The 23815-nt window shown below is 39.7% G+C and overlaps 1 protein-coding gene across 1 annotated transcript in view; it reads right to left on the bottom strand.

Moving 5' to 3' along the window:
* Nucleotides 1–23815, bottom strand: part of METTL24 (methyltransferase like 24) — a 120028-nt gene that overhangs the window by 43199 nt on the left and 53014 nt on the right. The window contains exon 4 of the mRNA XM_068985565.1: nt 7200–7428. Coding sequence (XP_068841666.1) covers nt 7200–7428 — 229 coding nt within the window. The remainder of the gene's footprint in view (nt 1–7199; nt 7429–23815) is intronic.

Below are 23815 nucleotides of genomic sequence, written 5' to 3'. Positions count from 1 at the left end.
AAGCAGGAGCCCCCAGATGCTTATATAAGACCGGGTCCTGAAGGCTATTGTAAAATCACTAGGCAGAGAAGGGTGGAGCCAAAATGGAAATAAAAAAGCAAAACCAAACCAAAAACCTTCCACTAAAAATAAGCCTGAACTTGAAAATACACACAAAATCAAATGATGAAAAACAGCCAACCAAAACAATAACTGGAACATTACTTCATTGAGAGAGTAAATTAATTTTGTTGAACAGTCTGACTAAATTTTAAGTATGTTTAGGGCAAAAGTAGAAAGTCAAGAGATACCTGGGTAACACGGAAGTTTCTCCTCAGAGTACTAAATAAAGCAGGGCAAAGTCTAACAGAGTTTTGTCAAGAGAACATACTGGTCATAGAAAACATCCTCTTCCAATAACACAAGAGACAACTCTACACATAAACATCACCAGATGGTCCATACCAGAATCAGATTGATTATATTCCTTGCAGGCAAAAATGAAGAAGCTCTATATAGTCAGCAAAAATGAGACCTGGAGCTGACTGTGGCTCAGATTATCACCTCCTTACTGCAAAATTCAGGCTTAAGTTGAAGAAAGTAGGCAAATCACTAGGCCATTCCATTATGACCAAATCAAATCCCTTATGACTATATAGTAGAAATGACAAATAAATTCAAAGGATTAAATCTGACAGAGTCCCTGAAGAACTATGGATGGAGGTTCATAACACTATACAGCAGGTGATGACCAAAACCATCCAAAGGGGGGAAAATAACGCAAGAAGGCAAAATGGTTGTCTGAAGAGGCCTTAAAAATAGTTGAGAAAAGAAGAGAAGTGAAAGGCAAAGGAGAAAGGGAAAGATATACCCAAATGAATGCAGAGTTCCAGAGTATAGTAAAGAGAGAAAAGAAAACCTTTGTAAGCAAACAATCCAGAGAAATAGAGGAAAACAATAGAATGTGAAATACTAGAGATCTCTTCAAGAAAACTGGAGATATCAAGGGAAAACTTCATGCAAAGATGGGCACAATAAAAGACAGAAATGGCAAGGACCTAGAAGAAGCAGAAGAGATTAAGAAGAGGTGGCAAGAATACACAGAAGAACTATACAAAAAAGAATTTAACAACCCAGACAATCATGATGGTGTGGTCACTCACCTAGAGCCAGACACCCTGGAGTGTGAAGTCAAGTAGGACTTAGGAAGCATTACTAAAAGAAAGCTGGTGGAGGTGATGGAATTCCAGCTGAGCTATTTCACATCCTAAAGCATGATGCTATTAAAATGCTGCAGTAAATATGCCAGCAAATTTTGAAAACTCAGCAGTGACCAGAGGACTGGAAAAGGTCAGTTTTCATTCTAATCCCAAAGAAGAACAATGTCAAAGATGTTCAAACTACTATACAATTGTGTTCATTTCATATGCTAGCAAGGTTGTGCTCAAAATCCTTCAAGCTAAGCTTCAGCACTACATGAACTAAGAACTTCCAGATGTACAAGCTGGGTTTAGAAAAGGCAGAGGAACCGAAGATCAAATTGCCAACATCCACTGAATCATAGAAGAAGCAAGAGAATTCCAGAAAAACATCTACTTCTGTTTCACTGACTATGCTAAAGCCTTTGACTGTGTGCATCACAACAAATTGTGGAAAATTCTTAAAGAGATGGGAATACCAGACCACCTTATCTGTCTCCTGAGAAACCTGTGTGTTTTGGTCAAGGAACAATAGTTAGAATCGGACATGGAAAAACAGACTAGTTCAAAACTGGGAAAGGAGTATAACAAGGCTATATATTTGTCCCCCTGCTTATTGAACTTACATGCAGAGTGAAAGTGGAAGTTGTTCAGTTGTGTCCAACTCTTTGCAACCCCATGGACTACATAGTCCATGGAATTCTCCTGGCCAGAATACTGGAATGGGTAGCCATTCCCTTCTCCAGGGGATCTTCCAAACCCAGGGATCAAACCCAGGTCTTCTGCATTACAGGCGGATTCTTTACCAGCTGAGCTACCAGGGAATCCCAATATACAGAGTACATCACGTGAAGTGCTGGGATGGATGAATCACAAGCTGGAATCAAGATTGCCGAGACAAATATCAACAACCTCAGATATGCAGAGGATACCGCACTAATGGCAGAAAGTGAAGAGGAGCTAAAGAGCGGTTTGATGAGGGTGAAACAGGAGAGTGAAAAAGCTGATTCGAAACTCAACATTCAAAAAACTAAGATCATGGCATCCAGCTGCATCAGTTTTATGGCAAATAGAAGGGGAAACAGTGGAAGCAGTGACAAATTTTATTTTCTTAGGGTCCAAAATCACTGTGGGTGATGACTTGGCCATGAAATTAAAAGATGTTCTTTGGAAGGAAAACTATGACAAACCTAGATAGCGTATTAAAAAACAGAGGGGGAGGGAGGTGGGAGGGGGGTTCAGGATGGGGAACACGTGTGCACCCGGGTCGGATTCATGTTGACGTATGGCAAAACCAATACAATATTGTAAATTAAAAAAAATTTTTTTCTTAATTCTAAATATATAAATAAAAAAACAGAGACATCACTCTGCCAACAAAGGTCCACAGAATCAAAGCTATGATTTTTCCAGTAGAGAGGTGCAGTTGTAAGAGCTGGACCATAAAGAAAACTGAGCACTGAAGAAGTGATGCTTTCAAATTATGGTACTGGAGAAGATTCTTGGAGTCCCTTGGACAGCAAGGAGATCAAACCAGTCAATCCTAAAGGAAATCAACCCTGAATATTCATTGGAAGAAGTGATGCTGAAGCTGAAGCTCCAATACTTTGGCCACAAGAACTGACTCACTGGAAAAGACCCTGATGCTGGGTCTTTTGAGGGCAAGAGGAGAAGGTGACAGCAGAGGATGAGATGGTTAAGCAGCATCACTGACTCAATGGGCATGAATTTGAGCAAACTCCGAGAGATCGTGAAGGCCAGGGAAGCCTGGCGTGCTGCAGCACAAGGGTCACAAAGAGTCAGACATGACTTAGTGACTGGAAAACAACAACAGGCTGTACACAGACTAAAACTATATCTAAAAAATATGAAAATAAAGGACTCTATAATAGCATTTCATATAAAACTAACCCCCCTCCCCCAAAAAAGCTGGTATGGCAGAATCAACAGCAGACAAAACAGAACTTAAGGCAAAAGGGATTTCTAGAAATAAAAAGAAACATAATATATACACATGGTGGAATGTTTTTCCTGAAAGTGTCTATCATTTTCCATTTCCAACAGCAAAGCATGAACAGTATTCCCAATAAGCATTTCAGGGTAGGGGAGTATCGACATATTGCTTATATGTGCAAACTCGGTAAGCGAGAAGTAAAGGGAATCTTTTTGTGGTTTAATTTCAAAGTTCGTATTCTCTTAAACACAGCACCAACCACACAGCAGAGCTGTTGTTTTGTAATTAATGGCAGGCTCTCTGCCCAGGGAAGCAGAAAGTGGCATTCCCTTCAGAGTCCAAGGCCACACACAACCTTGGGGACAGAGTCTTGGGTAAGAGAGGACTTAACTCCCAGGGCTGAACAGGCAGGAGGTCCAGCTCCAGCTTCATCACCGGACTGGCATCCCCAGCCACAAGGTCTACATCTGCTCTGTATTACTTCTCAGCAGCTTCCTTCATTTGCATACAGCACAGTGTTTACTTTCTATACAATCGCCCGCAAAGCTGTTTGGTGCCCTGAGTCAGTTAACAAGCATAGTCTCAGACCGAGTCTAAAGGACCAATTCCCTTCAATTTCACACAAAGATTCCATTAAAAACAAACAAACAAACAAACAAAACTCTTGACTAGCATTAGGTACAGTTAGCAGCAATTTCCAGAGAAATCACTGATATATTTTCCCTGGAACAAAGAAAGGTAAAAAGCTCCTATAAAATTAAGTAAAATCTTACTGAAATTATTAGAGGGGTGGGTGGGATGGGGAAGGATATGGGAGGGAGGTTCAAAAGGGAGGGGATATATGTATACCTATGGCTGATTCACGTTAAGTTTTGACAGAAAACAGCAAAATTCTGTAGAGCAATTATCCTTCAATAAAAAATAAATTAATTTTAAAAACTTACTGAAATGATTAATAAATAATTTCAGTTTACAATCAAATGACAAATTCACTCCAGGAACTCTGCTGGAAGTTTTCACCCTGTGTTCTCCGCTCTAATTCTCAGAAACAATCCATTTAGGTAGTATCATTGTCCCCATTTTACTGACAATCAAATTGAGGGCCAGAAAGGTTAAATGACTTGGCTGAGGACCCATGCCTCAAAGCTAGAGTAATGAGTCTTACAAAGGTAAGCTCTAATGCAGTCCTGTTATTCATATTATTATCAGCATGATTATGACTGAAAATAATTTCTCATTAACCAGCCTGGATCATTTAGGGATATTCTGTGTAATAAAGCCTTATGATTAATATAAGCAGAAACCTCAGATTCGATATTTCTAATCACATCCTGGAAAAATTCGGATGCATAGTTACAGCAATAAGCACTCAGCCAAAAGAAGACAGTTAATCATTCCAAATAATGCTAAATCCAGGTGATATTATTCCCTGACAGACTGGGCTTCTCATGCACACGCTTTTGCTGATGCAGCTGCTTCTCACTTGACGCTTTAGAGAGATTTTTTGATTTATGGTTTGAAGTTAAAATTGCCAGAGAGTTTTAAAAGCAGTATGAAAGCCATATGCATCTTACTGTCACCATCTTAAGGCTCTGCCTTTCATTTTTGCCTACATTTTTGCCTGAGTGACTGGAATCTAGGTATGGTTAAAGATAAGAAAAATACCCGCTTAAAATGGAAAGCATCACAAAACTATATGAGATATTTTAAAGTCATGAAGTGAAAATAAAACAACAAAACCCCTTTGGTTTCTACAGTCACTTTCAGGAAAAATAAGTGAAGGAGGCAAGGCAAACAGACTGACATTTTTTAGTGTGTTTTTCCTATTTGTTTTCCCTGCCAGAGATACATCCTATTTATCAGGGTCTGTACACATGCTGAAAAATGAAAACAGACCTTGTCTGCTGCAGGCCAGAACCGAGGTTTCCTTTTATCTGGCACCACGTAGCTCCTAGAAGCATGTTCCTAATGGAAGCAATCATTCACCAATGGCTTTAAATTTTGTTGTTTTTGTTTTAAAGCATTCACCCAAAAAAAAATCTTCATGAAAGAACATCTGTATCTTTTAAATTTTCAACAAGGGACTTTTTTTTAAAGGGGAAAATACATACGTGGCAATTCTGAGCCAGACCACTTTCATTATTTATGGGGTTTTCTTTCCTCCTTTTTTTTTATTGTGGTAAAATGTACATAACATAAAATTACCACCTTAATAATTTTTACATGCCATTATTAGTGTTTTCAATAAAAATAATAGCCCTAGGAATATTTAAAAAATCCTTTAAAACATTTTTCCTTTTTAGGAATCTCTGTAAATATTTCTTCTATGTGAGAAGCAGTGTTATAAGAGGCATGATATTTTATCTACAGCATAAAGGTTTGCCCACTGCAGCTCCCATGGAGTGAAACAATTCAAGTGTCTACCTGGTAGACATTTTTCATACCATATGTGGCATAGATAAATTATATCCACAGATCACTTTTTGAAGTCTCATTTTATCATCACACTTACCAAATCTCTGGCTAAAATATTATCAAAAAATGCAAAATGGCTTTGTGTTTCACCTCTAGATACTCAGTCTTTTCTTTGAAGAATGGAGGGTAGAGGACCAGGGTATAAAAAGCATGAAGGCGGACTAGTAAGACTCCTAAATGAATGCAAAGAATGAGTAGTTAGCTCTTTGAATAATCTAGAGTTGACATGTCAAAGGGTCAAGGCAATAATCTTCAGCCACAAAAAAAAAAAAAAAATGTCTATGAAGGTAACAAACAGCAAAAACAAAATAAAATTCTGAAAAATGCTCTCACTTCTTTGGGTTCTTTTCAAAGATTTTTATCCCCAAACTCCTATATGTGTTTCATTAAGGCTCCTAACTATTACATGCTAGTTACTCTCAATGGCAAATCAAAATACAAACACAAAATTCAAAACACATGTTAAAAACACCAAATTCTTTGAAGTTGTTCTTGAAGAAGTTCCTGCTGTCCAATTAAAGAAAGTTTTTGTTTTCTGTTTTTTGGATTTTTTTAAAAGAGGAAGCTGAAGAAGAGGGGGAAGGGAAGGAAAAAGAACAATGCAGAGGAAGTCTTTTTATTAAAGATCAAGCAGCCAATTCAGGTTTAAAATTGAATTCCATATATATACTGTGTCTCAGGATCACCCATTCTGGTATGTCCTAAATTACATGCCATCTCTGGGGATAATAAGCCAAGGGAGGCTAAGCCCAAGAAGGGTTGGCAATCAAATGCAAGACAACTACACTCAGAAGAATTTCTCTAGCATCTACAAATGGCAACCCACTCCAGTACTCTTGCCTGGAAAATCCCATGGACGGAGGAGCCTGGTAGACTACAGTCCATGGGATCGCAAAGAGTCGGACACGACTGAGCGACTTCACTTCACCTTACAGAATGCAGCTGGTCACATTTACAGTAAAAACTGCTTTCAAAACACACAGTTCAAAGATAAAGTTTCCTTTTCTATCCATTCACAATAAAATATTTGTAGAGATTTGACATCTTTTGATATAATTGTATCAGTTGCAATACACATAATGTCCTTTCAATCTTACAAAGTACATTTTAATCAAAGCTACACATATCTTCTGACCTTTAAGAGCCCGGAGACCCAAAATCATCGTTACAACAGTGAGAAACATGATACACAAGCAATCTCTTATCAAACATAAACCTGGTTCTGATTACTTTTTGTATTTGAAGCCGATACAAGTAGTTTGCTCTGTCTGGAAATTTAAAATCAATTGCCAAATGGAAATGGTACTCTTGAGCCCACCATCAGGGTTAATTTCTTATTCTCCTTGCTGAGTCTTGGTCAAAACCTTAAGCACTGCTCAACAGCAACTAAAACCTTGAAATCAATTTAAATATCTCTATCTTTGCCAAAACTTTATATCTACAGAGCTGACTCTATAAATAATAATAAGGTTAACACTGAACCTTCAACTATCCAATCCTTGATTTGCATTAAAAAAAAAACCAGCTTATGAGTTTGTTCACTTTAATTATGAAATCAAATAAAAAAAAAGAAATCAAATGAAAAAGCTGACCTTGTGATGCCCAAATTCATTCAAAATGGTTCCCAGTTTTCTGGTGTTGCTATACGGTTTTTGGGCAGCAACAGCTGGATGGGGATCCCGCCAGTCGATGGACAAACGGTGATACCAAAGACGCTCACTTTCCAGAACATGAGCTGATTTAACGCTAGGATCAAAACGATGCACTTCACATCCATTGCTGGCCATGCCAACCTCAAAATGGGTATCATCACTTCCTAGGCTGAAAGAAAGAGGATAGAAATCAATAACAAAAAAATATAATGGAGAAAAAGTGTTAACTGACAAAAATGAGAGTGCCAAGGCCAATTTTCTTAGTCATATCAAGCCTTCTCCTGTTTTAGAACATGGCTGATTATACACATTCAATAAACTTTCCTTCACAAAAAGCATTAAAGCTAAAAGCTTCTGGATAAAAGAAAGGAAAGAAATTAGGTGCTAAATGCAGACTAGAGAATCACATGTTCAAACATGGAAAAGCATATCAAATTTATTTTTTTTAAGATATAAGCTGTAGTATCAATGAAACAAAGACTATCTAGTCGTCTCAGAAGATATTCTCAGAATATGTCAAAAATAAAAGTCCAAGCATCAGTTCCCTAAGGGACAGGTGCATTCTGCTAACGAGGTAATTTGTCTTCCTTGTAATGGCCATGGTGCTGTGCGTGCAGTTTGACTTAAAACAACAGCTGCTTTCTTTAGAAATGGGGTGTATTTTAAATAGCACAGTTAAAGAAAAAAGGCAGACGTATGTGGTTCTACTGAATCTGGTACTCGAGAGGCAAAAGAGGTATATCACCTCAATTCACTTAAGTGAGGGGAAGAAGTTAGGAATTAACCGTACTTAAGCACCCAGTTAGGTAACACATTATGGAATATTCATGTACCTACAAATTTCTAATTTACTGAGAAATATTTCTTACTTAGTGATGTAAGATTCATAGCTTTGCTTAAAGCATCATTTTGAATGAAAAGCATTAAATTAACCGAGAGGATGATTTTTTTTAATAGTAAGTATGACTTTTCTGCCCAAATACTATATTTAGATGTGATTAAAGATACTAAGGACTTCCTGGTGGCTCAGATGGTAAAGCGTCTGTCTACAATGCAGGAGACCTGGGTTCGATCCCTGGGCTGGGAAGATCCCCTGGAGAAGGAAATGGCAATCCACTCCAGTACTATTGCCTGGAAAATCCCATGGACAGAGGAGCCTGGTAGGCTACAGTCCACGGGATCGCAAAGAATCGGACATAACTGAGTGACTTCACTTCACTTCAAAGATACCAAAATACCTGAGTACCTGTAATGCATTGGCCAATCTTGAACCCAGTGCAGAAATGCATCATTCTCTTAGACTCTACTATTTTAGACTATTTTATCATTTGGAAATATATAAGCTCATTAGATGACAATTTAGTTAATCGAAATAAGTCTTCAGTACAGAGATCTTCCATCTAGACATTCTTAATATTCTTTTTGCCTTGTTGTTTCTTTCCCTTCATTCCCACTACATTGCTTCATTCTCATTGGATCCATGTCATATCAGCCCTCTGCTATTCTTCAGCTCTAATTCACTTGACAATTGTGACTAAAAAAAGATTCAGCACTCTTCTCGCAAACACTCACATTCCTTCTACCCAAGAGATCCTGTTTCCTATATTGAACTGAGCCCACACAGCTCAGACCACCATAATCTCTGAGCTTTTTCCCAGTTTGTTCATTATCTAATCTGGGGTTGCAAGATGACTTGCTGGGCCTAAGTCTTCACCCCTTCATCCATACTACTGCCATGCTCATCATGGATGGAGTGTCCTTTCTTGCCCCTGGATTTTTTGGCTTGACTATGTGACTTGCATTTTAGCAGAAACGGACATGATGCTAGCCCTGATCCTAGGCTTTGAGCACTTTAGTTTACTCTCTTGTACCATTATTGTGATTAAAAAACATACCCTGGATAGTTTGCTGGGCTCAGAAAAGAAACTAAAAACAAGAAGCAGAGCTGCCCCAGACAATCCACTGACCTTCTCTGAAACACAGAGCTGCCCTCAGCTGTCTCAGCCTGAAGTAGAGTCTCTCAGCTGAACCTAACCTGGATCAATTGAAATTCAACTGATTTGCACACATATAAGCAATAATAAATAATGGTTTTAAGCTACTGAGTTTTAGAACGACTTGTTACACAGCAATAGCTAACTGACAACCCTGGCATTAAATGTAAATCCAAGAGTTGCAATAGTGAAAGTGAAAGTCACTCAGTCACGTCCAGCTGTTTGCGACACCATGGACTCTACAGTCTGATGGAATTCTCCAGGCCAGAATACTGGAGTGGATAGCCTTTCCCTTCTCCAGGGGATCTTCCCAACCCAGGAATCAAACCCAGGTCTCCTGAACTACAAGCACATTCTTTATCAGCTGAGCCATAAGGGAAGCTCAAGAATACTGGATTGGGTAGCCTATCCCTTCTGCAGGGGATCTTCCTGACCCTGGAATTGAACCAAGGTCTCCTGCATTGTAGGTGGATTCTTTACCAACTGGGCTGTTAGGGAGGAAATAGATACTATTGCTGTGTGGATCACAATAAACTGTGGAAAATTCTTAAAGAGACGGGAATACCAGACCATCTGACCTGCCTCTTGAGTAACCTGTATGCAGGTCAGGAAGCAATAGTTAGAAATGGACATGGAACAACAGACTAGTTCCAAATAGGAAAAGGAGGACGTCAAGACTGTATATTGCCACCCTGCTTATTTAACTTATATGCAGAGTACATCATGAGAAACGCTGGGCTGGAGGAAGTACAGGCTGGAATCAAGATTGCTGGGAGAGATATCAATCACTTCAGATAGGCAGATGACACCACCCTTATGGCAGAAAGTGAAGAGGAACTAAAGAGCCTCTTGGTGAAAGTGAAAGAGGAGAGTCAAAAAGTTGGCTTAAAGCTCAGCATTCAGAAAACTAAGATCATGGCATCTGGGCCCATCACTTCATGGGAAATAGACGGGGAAACAGTGGAAACAGTGTCAGACTTTATTTTGGGGGGCTCCAAAATCACTGCAGATGGTGACTGCAGCCATGAAATTAAAAGATGTTTACTCCTTGGAAGGAAAGTTATGACCAATCTAGATAGCATATTGAAAAGCAGAGACATTACTTTGCCAACAAAGGTCTGTTTAGTCAAGGCTATGGTTTTTCCAGTAGTCATGTATGGATGTGAGAGTTGGATGGTAAAGAAAGCTGAGAGCTGAAGAACTGATGCTTTTGAATTGTGGTGTTGGAGAGGACTCTTGAGAGTCCCTTGGGCTGCAAGGAGATCCAACCAGTCCATCCTAAAGGAGATTAGACCTGGGTGTTCATTGGAAGGACTGATGTTGAAGCTGAAACTCCAATAATTTGACCACTTCATGTGAAGAATTGACTCATTGGAAAAGACCCTAATGCTGGGAAGGATTAGGGGCAGGAAGAGAAGGGGACGACAGAGGATGAGATGGCTGGATGGCATCACCGAGTCAATGCACATGGGTTTGGGTAGACTCCAGGAGTTGGTGATGGACAGGGAGGCCTGGCGTGTTGCAATTCATGGGGTTGCAAAGAGTCGGACACGACTGAGTGACTGAACTGAACTGAACTGAGATACTACAAAGCATTTTTTAGTAGTCAGATTTGTTTCTATATAGATCAGAATGTTATAGAATTCACCTGTCCCAAAAAGATTTTCACATAAATGAATTTATCAAAATTTGGATGAGCAAACTTATATTTTCATGGAAATATGGAACTCAACAGAAAAATGGAAGTTTGGTAGCTTTACTAAGAGATCAAAACATTAGTCAAAAAAGTACTCATTAAATATAATTTGTATATAAATTTTCTAGAGTAAAGAAATGTGAATGATTTATTTCTCTTTGAATTTTCAGAATATCATTTCAAGAAAAGATCTTCTGCTGTAAAACATGTATATATTTTAATCAAGGCCTCAAAAAATTTTAAGAATTAATCATATACAGTTGTATAACAAATTTTTAGTAAGCATTATATTACACATTGATATGTTTTCAATTTAAACTCATTTCTTATAATTAAAAAAATAAGAAATTCACTTTAAAAAGTTCAAGTTGTGTATAAATAGATAAAACAAAAAGGAAAAGTTTCCTACCACTAGAATTTTAGCCATCAATTGCCAGAGATAATCACTTAGCAATTTTTTGTGTATCCTTCCAGAAATTTTCTACACATGTATAAGGATTCTCTATTAGAAATATCATAAGTACACATATACATATATAAGATAGTTATTAGATGATGAGGAACTATTTGGGGTGATATACTAAATAACATGAAACTACTGAAATTTGCAAATTTTTTGTTATGCTATTCTTACTCAACAAAATCCACTTAATTTAAATATATAATATGTACTATATTGGAAAGTAATAAACTACATTTATTTAATCAATGCCTGTAATTCTTATTTTCCTTTATTCAAAACAGTGCTTCTTCACACTTAGTTTAAATTAGTCAAGTTGTGGCAGGAGTAAAAAGCAAAAGCAGGAACAAATTTGATATACATAGGTGTTGCAAAAAGTGGCCCAAAGGGGTAAAGTCAAGACTCAAATTCAATCCAGCAGTTCCAAAGCATGTGCTCTTTACACTCTGCTGCTCTGCTGCTAAGTCACTTCAGTCGTGTCCGACTGTGTGCAACCCCATAGATGGCAGCCCACCAGGCTCACCCATCCGTGGGATTCTCCAGGCAAGAACACTGGAGTGGGTTGCCATTTCCTTCTCCAATGCATGAAAGTGAAAAGTGAAAGGGAAGTTGCTCAGTAGTGTCCGACTCTTTGCGACCCCATGGGCTGCAGCCTACCAGGCTCCTCTGTCCATGGGATTTTCCAGGCAAGAGTACTGGAGTGGGGTGCCATCGCCTTCTCTGCTTTACACTCTACCTCACTGCAAATAATGCAGGACACAGAATTATGGAAGGAATATTTGTGAACTTGGGGATCTACAAAATTGTCAGCTACTAGACAATAAAGCTGCATAAAGTAAAGGACTGTGTCAATCTTGCTTATTTCTGAATCCTTAGTGCTGAGGAGACAGATGAATGATGACAGACAAACCTACAAAATGCTGCACTAAGTGAAAGAAAACTATTAGGTGGGGCCTGGAATTGCCAGAATATATGGTCCAATATCCAACACGACATGGAATGGGCTGTATTTCAGTGACACATTCGTATATATTAACAAATATTTAACACCTCATATGGAGAAGGCGATGGCACCCCACTCCAGTACTCTTGCCTAGAAAATCCCATGGATGGAGGAGCCTGGTAGGCTGCAGTCCATGGGGTCGTGAAGAGTCAGACACAACTGAGCAACTTCACTTTCACTTTTCACCTTCATGCATTGGAGAAGGAAATGGCAACCCACTCCAGTGTTCTTGCCTGGAGAGTCCCAGGGACGGGGGAGCCTGGTGGGCTGCCGTCTATGGAGTCGCACAGACTCAGACACGACTGAAGCGACTTAGCAGCAGCAGCAACACTTTATATGTTCAAGACACTACACTAGACATCAGAGACAGATAAATTAACCTGATGCTTGATCTGGAGAAACTCAAAAGTAGTCAAGAAGAAATATTTTTGAACAAATATCTATAATAAACTAAAATAAAAGTATTATTTATACCAAAAATGTATTTAGTCTATAAGGAAACTATTTTCTGCTCTTATTTAACTGAAAAGAGAATTCAGTGTGGAAAAATTTTACTTTACAAAAATTTTTAAAATATATATTTTATGTATATATTATAAATACAGATCACAATCGTATGGCTTCTACCTTAAGGTTTAAGATAGTTGTTCCAGTTCCTGCCATCATAACTGCATTCCAGCCATCAGGAAAAGTAAAAGGGGAAGTGAAAGTCACATCCTTTCCTCCTCACGGCATGGCCTAGAAATTGCACCTATCACTTGCACTCATATCATATTGCTAAAAGCTAGTCACATGGCCCCTTGCAGCTGCAAGGAAGTCTAGAATACGCAATCTTTGGCAAGGTGACTGTGTGCTCTGCTAAACTCAGGAGTTCTGTTGCCAAAGAAGAATGAAACAATGAATATCGGTGGACAACTAGAAATTCCAGTTACAAGCCATCTTTGAAACAGGTAAGCTGTCAATACATATATTCAAAGATATAAGCCTTCATGAACACTGTAACCTACCCCTCTATATGGAGGAGAGAATAAATTATATAATTCATGCTTATATTAACAAATATTAATACTATTCCATATATGTTGACGTAAAGGTTTGAGATCACAACAAACTCTTCAGCACAGAAGGGTTGTCAAATCTGAGGGATTTGTTGAAGAAATAGGAAGCTAGAAAGGGGCAAATTATAGGGCTAAACACCCAAAGGTAACAGAATAACAGAGTAACCACCTTGGCCCTCCTCTCCTGATGTTTCAGAGAGCCACAACCAGGATCCCTAAGGGTAATTGTGTGGATTGTACATTAAACAACTCTAGGGGGCACCACTCCTAGTCATCATAATGATTATCCAAAAGATGGTAGTGAAAGTTCTTGAGGGAGGAGGTGCCTTTTCCCACATGCATAAAAGTGTCCCTTGGACTAGCTACAGTACTGGCAATTGCATGCCCTTTGATGCTACTGAAGGGTAGAAGGGATGTACGTGGCCCTTTAAAATCCTTGATTATTCTTTTAAAAATATTTCTAGGAGTATTAGGGTAACTGTCCTTATGTTCCCTAAGATGCAGAAACTCAGAGTATAAACACATGCAGAGATACTCAATATCATTAACTAATAGATGAAACAAAACTATAATGAGATACCATTTCACAGCTACTAAGATGGCTATACACAAAAAGACCAATAATAGTAAGTGTTGATGACAATATGGAGAAATTGGAACGCACATACACTGTTGGTGGGAACAGAAAATGGTATATAACCAAGAGATATGAATACACATGTCCACACACAAAAATCCATACATGAACATTCATAGCAATATCATTCACAGTAGCCACAGGGTGGAAAAAACCAAAATGTCTATCAGCTGATGAATGAATAAATTAAATGTGCTATATCCATACAGTGCAATATTATTTGGCAGTAAAAAGAATGAAGTACAGATATATGTAATAACATGGATAAAACTTGAAAGTATTATGCTAAATGAAAAATCAGTCAAAACACCACATATTAAATGCTTTGATTTATATGAAATATCCAGAATAGGTGAAACTATAAAGACAGAAAATAGATTAATGGTTGCCTAGAAGTGGGAGATGAAAAGAAGGAAGTGGGTATGAGGAAATTGGGAGTGACCACTACTGAGTACAGGCCTTTCTTTTTTGGGGTGATGATAATGTTCTAAAATTGACTGCAGTGACTAGAAACCATTGAATTTTACTCTACATGGATGAATTGTGTGGTATGTGAATTATATCTCAATTTAAAGCTGTTTAAAAAAACTAAAAAAAAAAAATCAGACCATTTATAGGGAAAGTTTTTAACTCTCATCATTGAAGACAGAAAGGTTGGAAGAAGTAAGACAATTGTATTTTCCCCAGGAGTATCAGTCATCCTTTCCTTGTTTCAGCAGGAACCAGATAATCTGGACAAATAATCACCTAGATCCGTAAACTGCCAACTACCAGAGAGAAAGTAAGTGTGTGTGCTCAGTCACTAAGTCGTGACTTTGCAACCCTATGGACTGTGGCATGCCAGGTTCTTCTGTCCATGGGTTTCTCCAGGCAAGAATATTGGAGTGGGTTGCCATGGCCTCCTCCAGGGGATCTTCCCAACCCAGGGATCAAACGCACATCTCCTGCATCTCCTGCATTGCAAGAGGATTCTTTTACCACTGTCAGAGAGAAAGTAATAGGTTTTCCAAAGCATAAATGACAATGAATAGTAGATCAAAATATTTTATAATTATTCATTTTTATTAAATAACCTTGTATAAAATGCCAAAATTTCATCTAAAATATATATTCTTAACAGGAATGATATCATCCCTAAGCGAGGAGGGGGGGGTGATTGATTCTTGAAGTAAATGTTTAAAGTATAGATAATATATATGTTATATAAACAGATATAGTGCATAGTATTAAAATTTCATGGGGAAGATGATTAGGGAAAAAATTGTCTAAAAAGAGTCCTTGGGACCATGATTTTCTAGTTCCTCATTCATATAAAAAATGAGCTCTTACTGTGTTAATTAAACTATTAAAAGATAGAAATTTTGGCTCCAGAGCTCATTCATTCCTCTTGAAAGGCTCAGGGTAACCAGAAGCCCCAGATTTTCTGCCTAAGATATTGGCTCTTGTTGTCTAAACCACATATCAAGTTTTCTTGTCTCATGCTGAGAATTTATGTCTTAAAACCAAATGGTACATCATGTCAGAAAACTAAAGAAGAGGCAAAAAAATATTTATCTACATATTATCCCTTCTCAAATTTTCTCCTCTACTCCCACTCCTACCCCTTAAATATAATCTTGGATATAAAGGATTAAAAGGCGATTTTTCCCAGTTCACTTTAGCTACCATCTTCATTCTTACCCCAACTCCCCACCATCACCCCTCAATCTCATATATAAGAAGACTTGCAGGGCAGACCCCATCTGAAGTCAAGCAATAGACAATATTATCACACGACCTCACAGCCTCTTCTCACTTCTCTTTCCCCTTCTCCATAACATAACCTTTCTTTTCAGGGCCCTCCCCTATCTTAATTGGTCTACTCTATCCCTTTTCAAAACTAAAATGGATCTGCTTTAAATTTTCAACTGAACTTGACTCACAGTACACTCACGGAAAAATTCTTTTACATTAACTGCAGAATAAAAAGCTTTGATTCCTCGTAAAGAAATTTCAGACATTAGAGAGAATGTAGAGGTGATAACCCCTTCACTTTCTGGAGGTGGAAGAAAGGTAGGACACAGATCAGAGAAGGGTATTCAGCCTCTGCCTTCTGATCAGTGTGTCCTGAGATCCTGTCTTCCTCGCACTCCTAGAAGGTCACCTCCAGCTGCAGCTTCATTCATTACGCTCAGTAAGAACAGGAATGGCTAAGCACAGCAGTGGCTTGGATGGTCTGCTACTGCAGCCCTGGGGCTTAGAGCTTGGGCCTGAATGTAGGAGCACCATGACCCACTTGCCTCCTGCCCAGCCCATCTGTTTCACAACTCTCCCAACACTCCCAAATGTTTCTGCTTCATTTCAGAACCACCACTTGTGGCTTGGGACTCTTTCTTCCCTCAGCATCAACTGAGATGTTGTCAGTTGGCTATTTACCTTCCCCATCTCTGTTCGTTTCCAAGGTGAACCATTCAATATCACAGTAACCCAAGCCTATGCCCCAAAGAGTAATGCTCAAGAAGCTGAAGTTAAAAGGTTCTATGAAGACCTACAAGATATTTTAGAACTAACACCCCAAAAAGATGTCCTCTTCATTATAGGGGACTGGAATGTAAAAGTAGGAAGTCAAGAAACACCTGGAGTAACAGGCAAATTTGGTCTTGAATACGGAATGAAGCAGGGCAAAGGCTAATAGAGTTTTGCTAAGAGAACGCACTGGTCATAGCAAACACCCTCTTCCAACAACACAAGAGAAGACTCTACACATGGACATCACCAGATGGTCAACACCAAAATCAGAGTGATTATACTCTTTGCAGCCAAAGATGGAGAAGCTCTATACAGTCAACAAAAACAAGACCAGAAGCTGACTGTGGCTCAGATCATGAACTCCTTACTGCCAAATTCAGACTTAAATTGAAGAAAGTAGGGAAAACCACTAGACTATTCAGGTATGACCTAAATCAAATCCCTTATGATTATACAGTGGATGTGAGAAATAGATTTAAGGGACTATATCTGATAGACAGAATGCCTGATGAACTATGGACGGAAGTTCGTGACGTTGTACAGGAGACAGGGATCAAGACCATCCCCATGGAAAAGAAATGCAAAAAAGCAAAATGGCTGTCTGGGGAGGCCTTACGAATAGCTGTGAAAAGAAGAGAAGTGAAAAGCAGAGGAGAAAAGGAAAAATATTCCCATTTGAATGCAGAGTTCCAAAGAATAGCAAGGAGAGATAAGAAAGCCTTCCTCGGCGATCAATGCAAAGAAATAGAGAAAAAAACAGAATGGGAAAGACTAGAGATCTCTTCAAGCAAATCAGAGACACCAAGGGGACATTCCATGCAAAGATGGGCTCAATAAAGGACAGAAATGGTCTGGACCTAACAGAAGCAGAAGATATTAAGAAGAGGTGGCAAGAATACACAGAAGAACTGTACAAAAAAGATCTTCATGACCAAGATAATCACAATGGTGTGCTCACTCACCTAGATCCACACATCCTGGAATGTGAAGTCAAGTGGGCCATAGGAAGCATCACTACGAACAAAGCTAGTGGAGCTGACAGAATTCCAGTTACTGCTGCTGCTGCTGCTAAGTCGCTTCAGTCGTGTCCAACTCTGTGCGACCCCATAGACGGCAGCCCACCAGGCTCCTCTGTCCCTGGGATTCTCCAGGCAAGAACACTGGAGTAGGTTGCCATTTCCTTCTCCAATGCATGAAGGTGAAAAGTCAAAGTGAAGTCACTCAGTCGTGTCTGACTCTCAGCGACCCCATGGACTGCAGTCCACCAGGCTCCCCTATCCATGGGATTTTCCAGGCAAGAGTACTGGTTGCTACTGCTGCTAAGTTGCTTCAGTCATGTCCGACTCTGTGCGACCCCATAGACGGCAGCCCACCAGGCTCCTCTGTCCCTGGGATTCTCCAGGCAAGAACACTAGAGTGGGTTGCCATTTCCTTCTCCAATGCATGAAAGTAAAAAGTGAAAGTGAAGTCTCTCAGTCGTGTCTGAATCCTAGCGACCCCATGGACTGCAGCCTACCAGGCTCCTCCGTCCATGGGATTCTCCAGGCAAGAGTACTAGAGTGGGGTGCTGTTTCAAATCCTGAAAGAGGATGCTGTGAAAGTGCTGCACTCAATATGCCAGCTAATTTGGAAAACTCAGCAGTGGCCACAGGACTGGAAAAGGTCAGTTTTCATTCCAATTCCAAAGAAAGGCAATGCCAAAGAATGCTCAAACTACCACACAACTGCATTCATCTCACATGCTAGTAAAGTAATGCTCAAAATTCTCCAAGCCAGGCTTCAGTAATACGTGAACCGCGAACTTCCAGATGTTCAACCTGGTTTTAGAAAAGGCAGAGGAACCAGAGATCAAATTGCCAACATCTGCTGGATCATGGAAAAATCAAGAGAGTTCCAGGAAAACATCTATTTCTGCTTTATTGACTATGCCAAAGCCTTTGACTGTGTGGATCACAACAAACTGTGGAAAATTCTGAAAGAAATGGGAATACCAGACCACCTGACCTGCCTCTTGAGAAACCTGTATGCAGGTTGGGAAGCAACAGTTAGAACTGGACATGGAACAACAGACTGGTTCCAAACAGGAAAAGGAGGACGTCAAGGCTGTATATTGTCACCATGCTTATTTAACTTCTATGCAGAGTACATCATGAGAAATGCTGGGCTGGAAGAAGCACAAGCTGGAATCAAGATTGCTGGGAGAAATATCAATTACCTCAGATATGCAGATGACACCACCCTTATGGCAGAAAGTGAAGAGGAACTAAAAAGCCTCTTGATGAAAGTGAAAGAAGAGAGTGAAAAAGTTGGCTTAAAGCTCAACATTCAGAAAATGAAGATCATGGCATCTGGGCCCATCACTTCATGGGAAATAGATGGGGAAACAGTGGAAACAGTGTCAGACTTTATTTTGGGGGGCTCTAAAATCACTGCAGATGGTGACTGCAGCCATGAAATTAAAAGACCGTTACTCCTTGGAAGGAAAGTTATGACCAATCTAGATAGCATATTGAAAAGCAGAGACATTACTTTGCCAACAAAGGTCCATCTAGTCAAGGCTATGGTTTTTAGTGGTCATGTATGGATGTGAGAGTTGGACTGTGAAGAAAGCTGAGTGCTGAAGAATTGATGCTTTTGAACTGTGGTGTTGGAGAAGACTCTTGCGAGTCCCTTGGACTGCAAGGAGATCCAATCAGTCCATTTTAAAGGAGATCAGCCCTGGGATTTCTTTGGAAGGAATGATGCTAAAGCTGAAACTCCAGTACTTTGGCCACCTCATGCGAAGAGCTGACTCATTGGAAAAGACTCTGATGATGGGAGGGATTGGGGGCAGGAGGAGAAGGGGACGACAGAGGGTGAGATGGCTGGATGGCATGACTGACTTGATGGATGTGAGTCTGAGTGAACTCCAGAAGATGGTGATGGACAGGGAGGCCTGACGTGCTGCAATTCATGAGGTAGCAAAGAGTCGGACATGACTGCGCGGCTGAACTGAATTGAAGCAAACCAGTCACCTGAGAAGATTCTCAATCCTGAATAATAGTACAATCAACATAAACACCCATAATACAAAGCATTCTTTTTAGGGCATAAGAAATATTTTCCTTAGTTTCCAGTTTTCAATTAAAGCATTGTTAGGTTTGAATCAAATGTTGGCCCTTAAAACCAATCCATTTCTTTTCCCAGTAGAATTCAACCATTCCTATCTGCTCTTTACCAAGTTTATTTTGAATAGTGAACATTTAGATGAAAATAAGAAACTACATTTTATATGTAATAATCTGAAATTTTACAGCAGAATGACTTTATCTAATGGCTTTGAAGTATAAGAAAAGCAAAAAGGAACTTGAAAAATTTCCCCCAAAACTGCTTTCCCAGTTTTACTCAGTTATATGCTTTAAATGAAATTATTCCAGGGTGTAAAATATTAAGAAAACATACAGGCAGTTTGGAGCAAGAAAACAGGACCAAGCTGAGATCTTTAATTTGCATGTAGAACTATGCAATTATTTTTATTACCTACTTTCATGCATTTTTAATATGATATAAAATAAACTCTACTGTCACAACTTCCCATTCTTTCTCCAATCTTGCCGCATAGCTGGTGGGCTCCAAGAAAAAAAGAGCTCTGTTCTAATCAACAAGCTAAACAATTCATTTCCTAATTTTTAGCCTCCTAGTTTAATTCATGGCAGAACCAGCTTCCCTCTTGAGTCTTCTTACCTCAGGCAGTGTTTATGTAGCAAATATATATTGAGTGCCTACTGTGTACCACCAGAAATATTCTGGAAATAACTCAGAAAGAATGAAGGGAAGGAGCCAAAGCAAAAACAATGCTCAGTTGTGGATGTGACTGGTGATAGAATCAAGGTCTGATGCTGCAAAGAGCAATATTGCATAGGAACCTGGATGTTAGGTCCATGAATCAAAGCATATTGGAAGCGGTCAAACAGGAGATGGCAAAAGTGAACGTCCACATTCTAGGAATCAGCGAACTAAAAAGGACTGGAATGGGTGAATTTAACTCAGATGACCATTATATCTACTACTGTGGGCAGGAACCCCTTAGAAGAAATGGAGTAGCCATCATGGTCAACAAAAGAGTCCAAAATGCAGTACGTGGATACAATCTCAAAAACGACAGAATGATCTGTTAGTTTCCAAGACAAACCATTCAATATCATGGTGATCTAAGCCTATGCCCCAAACAGTAACGCTGAAGAAGCTGAAGTTGAAAGGTTCTATGAAGACCTACAAGACCTTTTAGAACTAATACCCAAAAAAGATGTCTTTCTCATCATCAGTTCAGTTCAGTTGCTCAGTCGTGTCTGACTCTTTGCAACCCCATGAATTGCAGCACACCAGGCCTCCCTGTCCATCACCAACTCCTGGAGTTCACTCAGAGTCCTGTCCATCGAGTCAGTCATGCCATCCAGCCATCTCATCCTCTGTCGTCCCCTTCTCCTCCTGCCCCCAATCCCTCCCAGCATCAGAGTCTTTTCCAATGAGTCAACTCTTCGCATGAGGTGGCCAAAGTACTGGAGTTTCAGCTTTAGCACCATTCCTTCCAAAGAAATGCCCGGGTTGATCTCCTTTAGAATGGACTGATTGGATCTCCTTGCAGTCCGAGGGACTCGCAAGAGTCTTCTCCAACACCACAGTTCAAAAGCATCAATTCTTCGGCGATCAGCTTTCTTCACAGTCCAACACTCACATCCGTACATGACCACAGGAAAAACCATAGTCTTGACTAGATGGACCTTAGTCAGCAAAATAATGTCTCTGCTTTTAAAGATGCTATCTAGGTTGCTAATAACTTTTCTTCCAAGGAGTAACCGTCTTTTAATTTCATGGCTGCAATCACCATCTGCAGTGATTTTGGAGCCCCAAAAAATAAAGTCTGACACTGTTTCCACTGTTTCCCCATCTATTTCCCATGGAGTGATGGGACCAGATGCCATGATCTTCGTTTTCTGAATGCTGAGCTTTAAGCCAACTTTTTCACTCTCCTCTTTTACTTTCATCAAGAAGCTTTTTAGTTCCTCTTTACTTTCTGCCATAAGGGTGGTGTCATCTGCATATCTGAGGTTATTGCTATCTCTCCCGGCAATCTTGATTCCACCTTGTGCTTCTTCCAGCCCAGCGTTTCTCATGATGTACTCTGCATAGAAGTTAAATAAGCATGGTGACAATATACAGTCTTGACGTCCTCCTTTTCCTATTTGGAACCAGTCTGTTGTTCCATGTCCAGTTCTAACTGTTGCTTCCTGGCCTGCATACAGATTTCTCAAGAGGCAGGTCAGGTGGTCTGGTATTCCCATCTCTTTCAGAATTTTCCACAGTTTGTTGTGATCCACACAGTCAAAGGCTTTGGCATAGTCAATAAAGCAGAAATAGATGTTTTCCTGGAACTCTCTTGATTTTTCCATGATCCAGCAGATGTTGGCAATTTGATCTCTGGTTCTTCTGCCTTTACTAAAACCAGCTTGAACATCAAGAAGTTCATGGTTCATGTATTGCTAAAGCCTGGCTTGGAGAATTTTGAGCATTACTTGACTAGCGTGTGAGATGAGTGCAACTGTATGGTAGTTTGAGCATTCTTTGGCATTGCCTTTCTTTGGAATTGGAATGAAAACTGACCTTTTCCAGTCCTGCGGCCACTGCTGAGTTTTCCAAATTAGCTGGCATATTGAGTGCAGCACTTTCACAGCATCCTCTTTCAGGATTTGAAACAGCTCTACTGGAATTCCATCACCTCCACTAAGCTTTGTTCATAGTGATGCTTTCTAAGGCCCACTTGACTTCACATTCCAGGATGTCTGGCTCTAGATGAGTGATCACACCATCGTGATTATCCGGGTCGTGAAGATCCTTTTTGTACAGTTCTTCTGTGTATTCTTGCCATCTCTTCTTAATATCTTCTGCTTCTGTTAGGTCCATACCATTTCTGTCCTTTAGCGAGCCCATCTTTGCATGAAATGTTCCCTTGGTATTTCTAATTTTCTTGAGGAGATCTCTAGTCTTATCATAGGGGACTGGAATGCAAAAGTAGGAAGTCAAGAAACACCTGGAGTAACAGGCAAATTTGGCCTTGGAATATGGAATGAAGCAGGGCAAAGGCTAATAGAGTTTTGACAAGAAAATGCACTGGTCATAGCAAACACCCTCTTCCAACAACACAAGAGAAGACTCTACACATGGACTTTACCAGATGGTTAACACCAAAATCAGATTGATTATATTCTTTGCAGCTGAATATGGAGAAGCTCTATACAGTCAGCAAACACAAGACCGGGAGTGGACTGTGGCTCAGATTGTGAACTCCTTATTGCCAAATTCAGACGGAAATTGAAGAAAGTAGGGAAAAGCACTAGACCATTCAGGTATGACATAAATCAAATGCCTTATGACTATACAGCGGAAGTGAGAAGTAGATTTAAGGGACTAGATCTGATAGAGTGCCTGATGAACTATGGATGGCGGTTCATGACATTGTACAGGAGACAGGGATCAAGACCATCCCCATGGAAAAGAAATGCAAAAAAGCAAAATGGCTGTCTGGGGAGGCCTTACAAATGGCTGTGAAAAGAAGAGAAGTGAAAAGCAGACGAGAAAAGGAAAGATATTCCCATTTGAATGCAGAGTTCCAAAGAATAGCAAGGAGAGATAAGAAAGCCATCCTCAGCAATCAATGCAAAGAAATAGAGGAAAGAACAGAATGGGAAAGACTAGAGATCTCTTCAAGAAAATTAGAGATACCAAAGAGACATTTCATGCAAAGTTGGGCTTGATAAAGGACAGAAATGGTATGGATCTAACAGAAGCAGAAGATTTTAAGAAGAGGTGGCAAGAATACACAGAACTATATTAAAAAGATCTTCAAGACCAAGATAATCACGATGGTGTGATCACTCATCTAGAGCCAGACATCCTGGAATGGAAGTCAAGTGGACCTTAGAAAGCATCACTACGAACAAAGCTAGTAGAGCTGATGTAATTCCAGTTGAGCTATTTCAAATCTGAAAGATGATGCTGTGAAAGTGCTGCATTGAACATGTCAGCTAATTTGGAAAACTCAGCAGTGGCCGCAGGACTGGAAAAGGTCAGTTTTCATTCCAATTCCAAAGAAAGGCAATGCCAAAGAATGCTCAAACTACCACACAATTGCATTCATCTCACACGCTAGTAAAGTAATGCTCA

This window comes from Capricornis sumatraensis, chromosome 13, assembly GCF_032405125.1.
Source record: "Capricornis sumatraensis isolate serow.1 chromosome 13, serow.2, whole genome shotgun sequence".
NCBI classification, from domain to species: Eukaryota; Metazoa; Chordata; class Mammalia; order Artiodactyla; family Bovidae; genus Capricornis; species Capricornis sumatraensis.
Note: the sequence above shows the minus strand (reverse complement) of the source record. Positions and strands in the feature narration are given on the sequence as shown.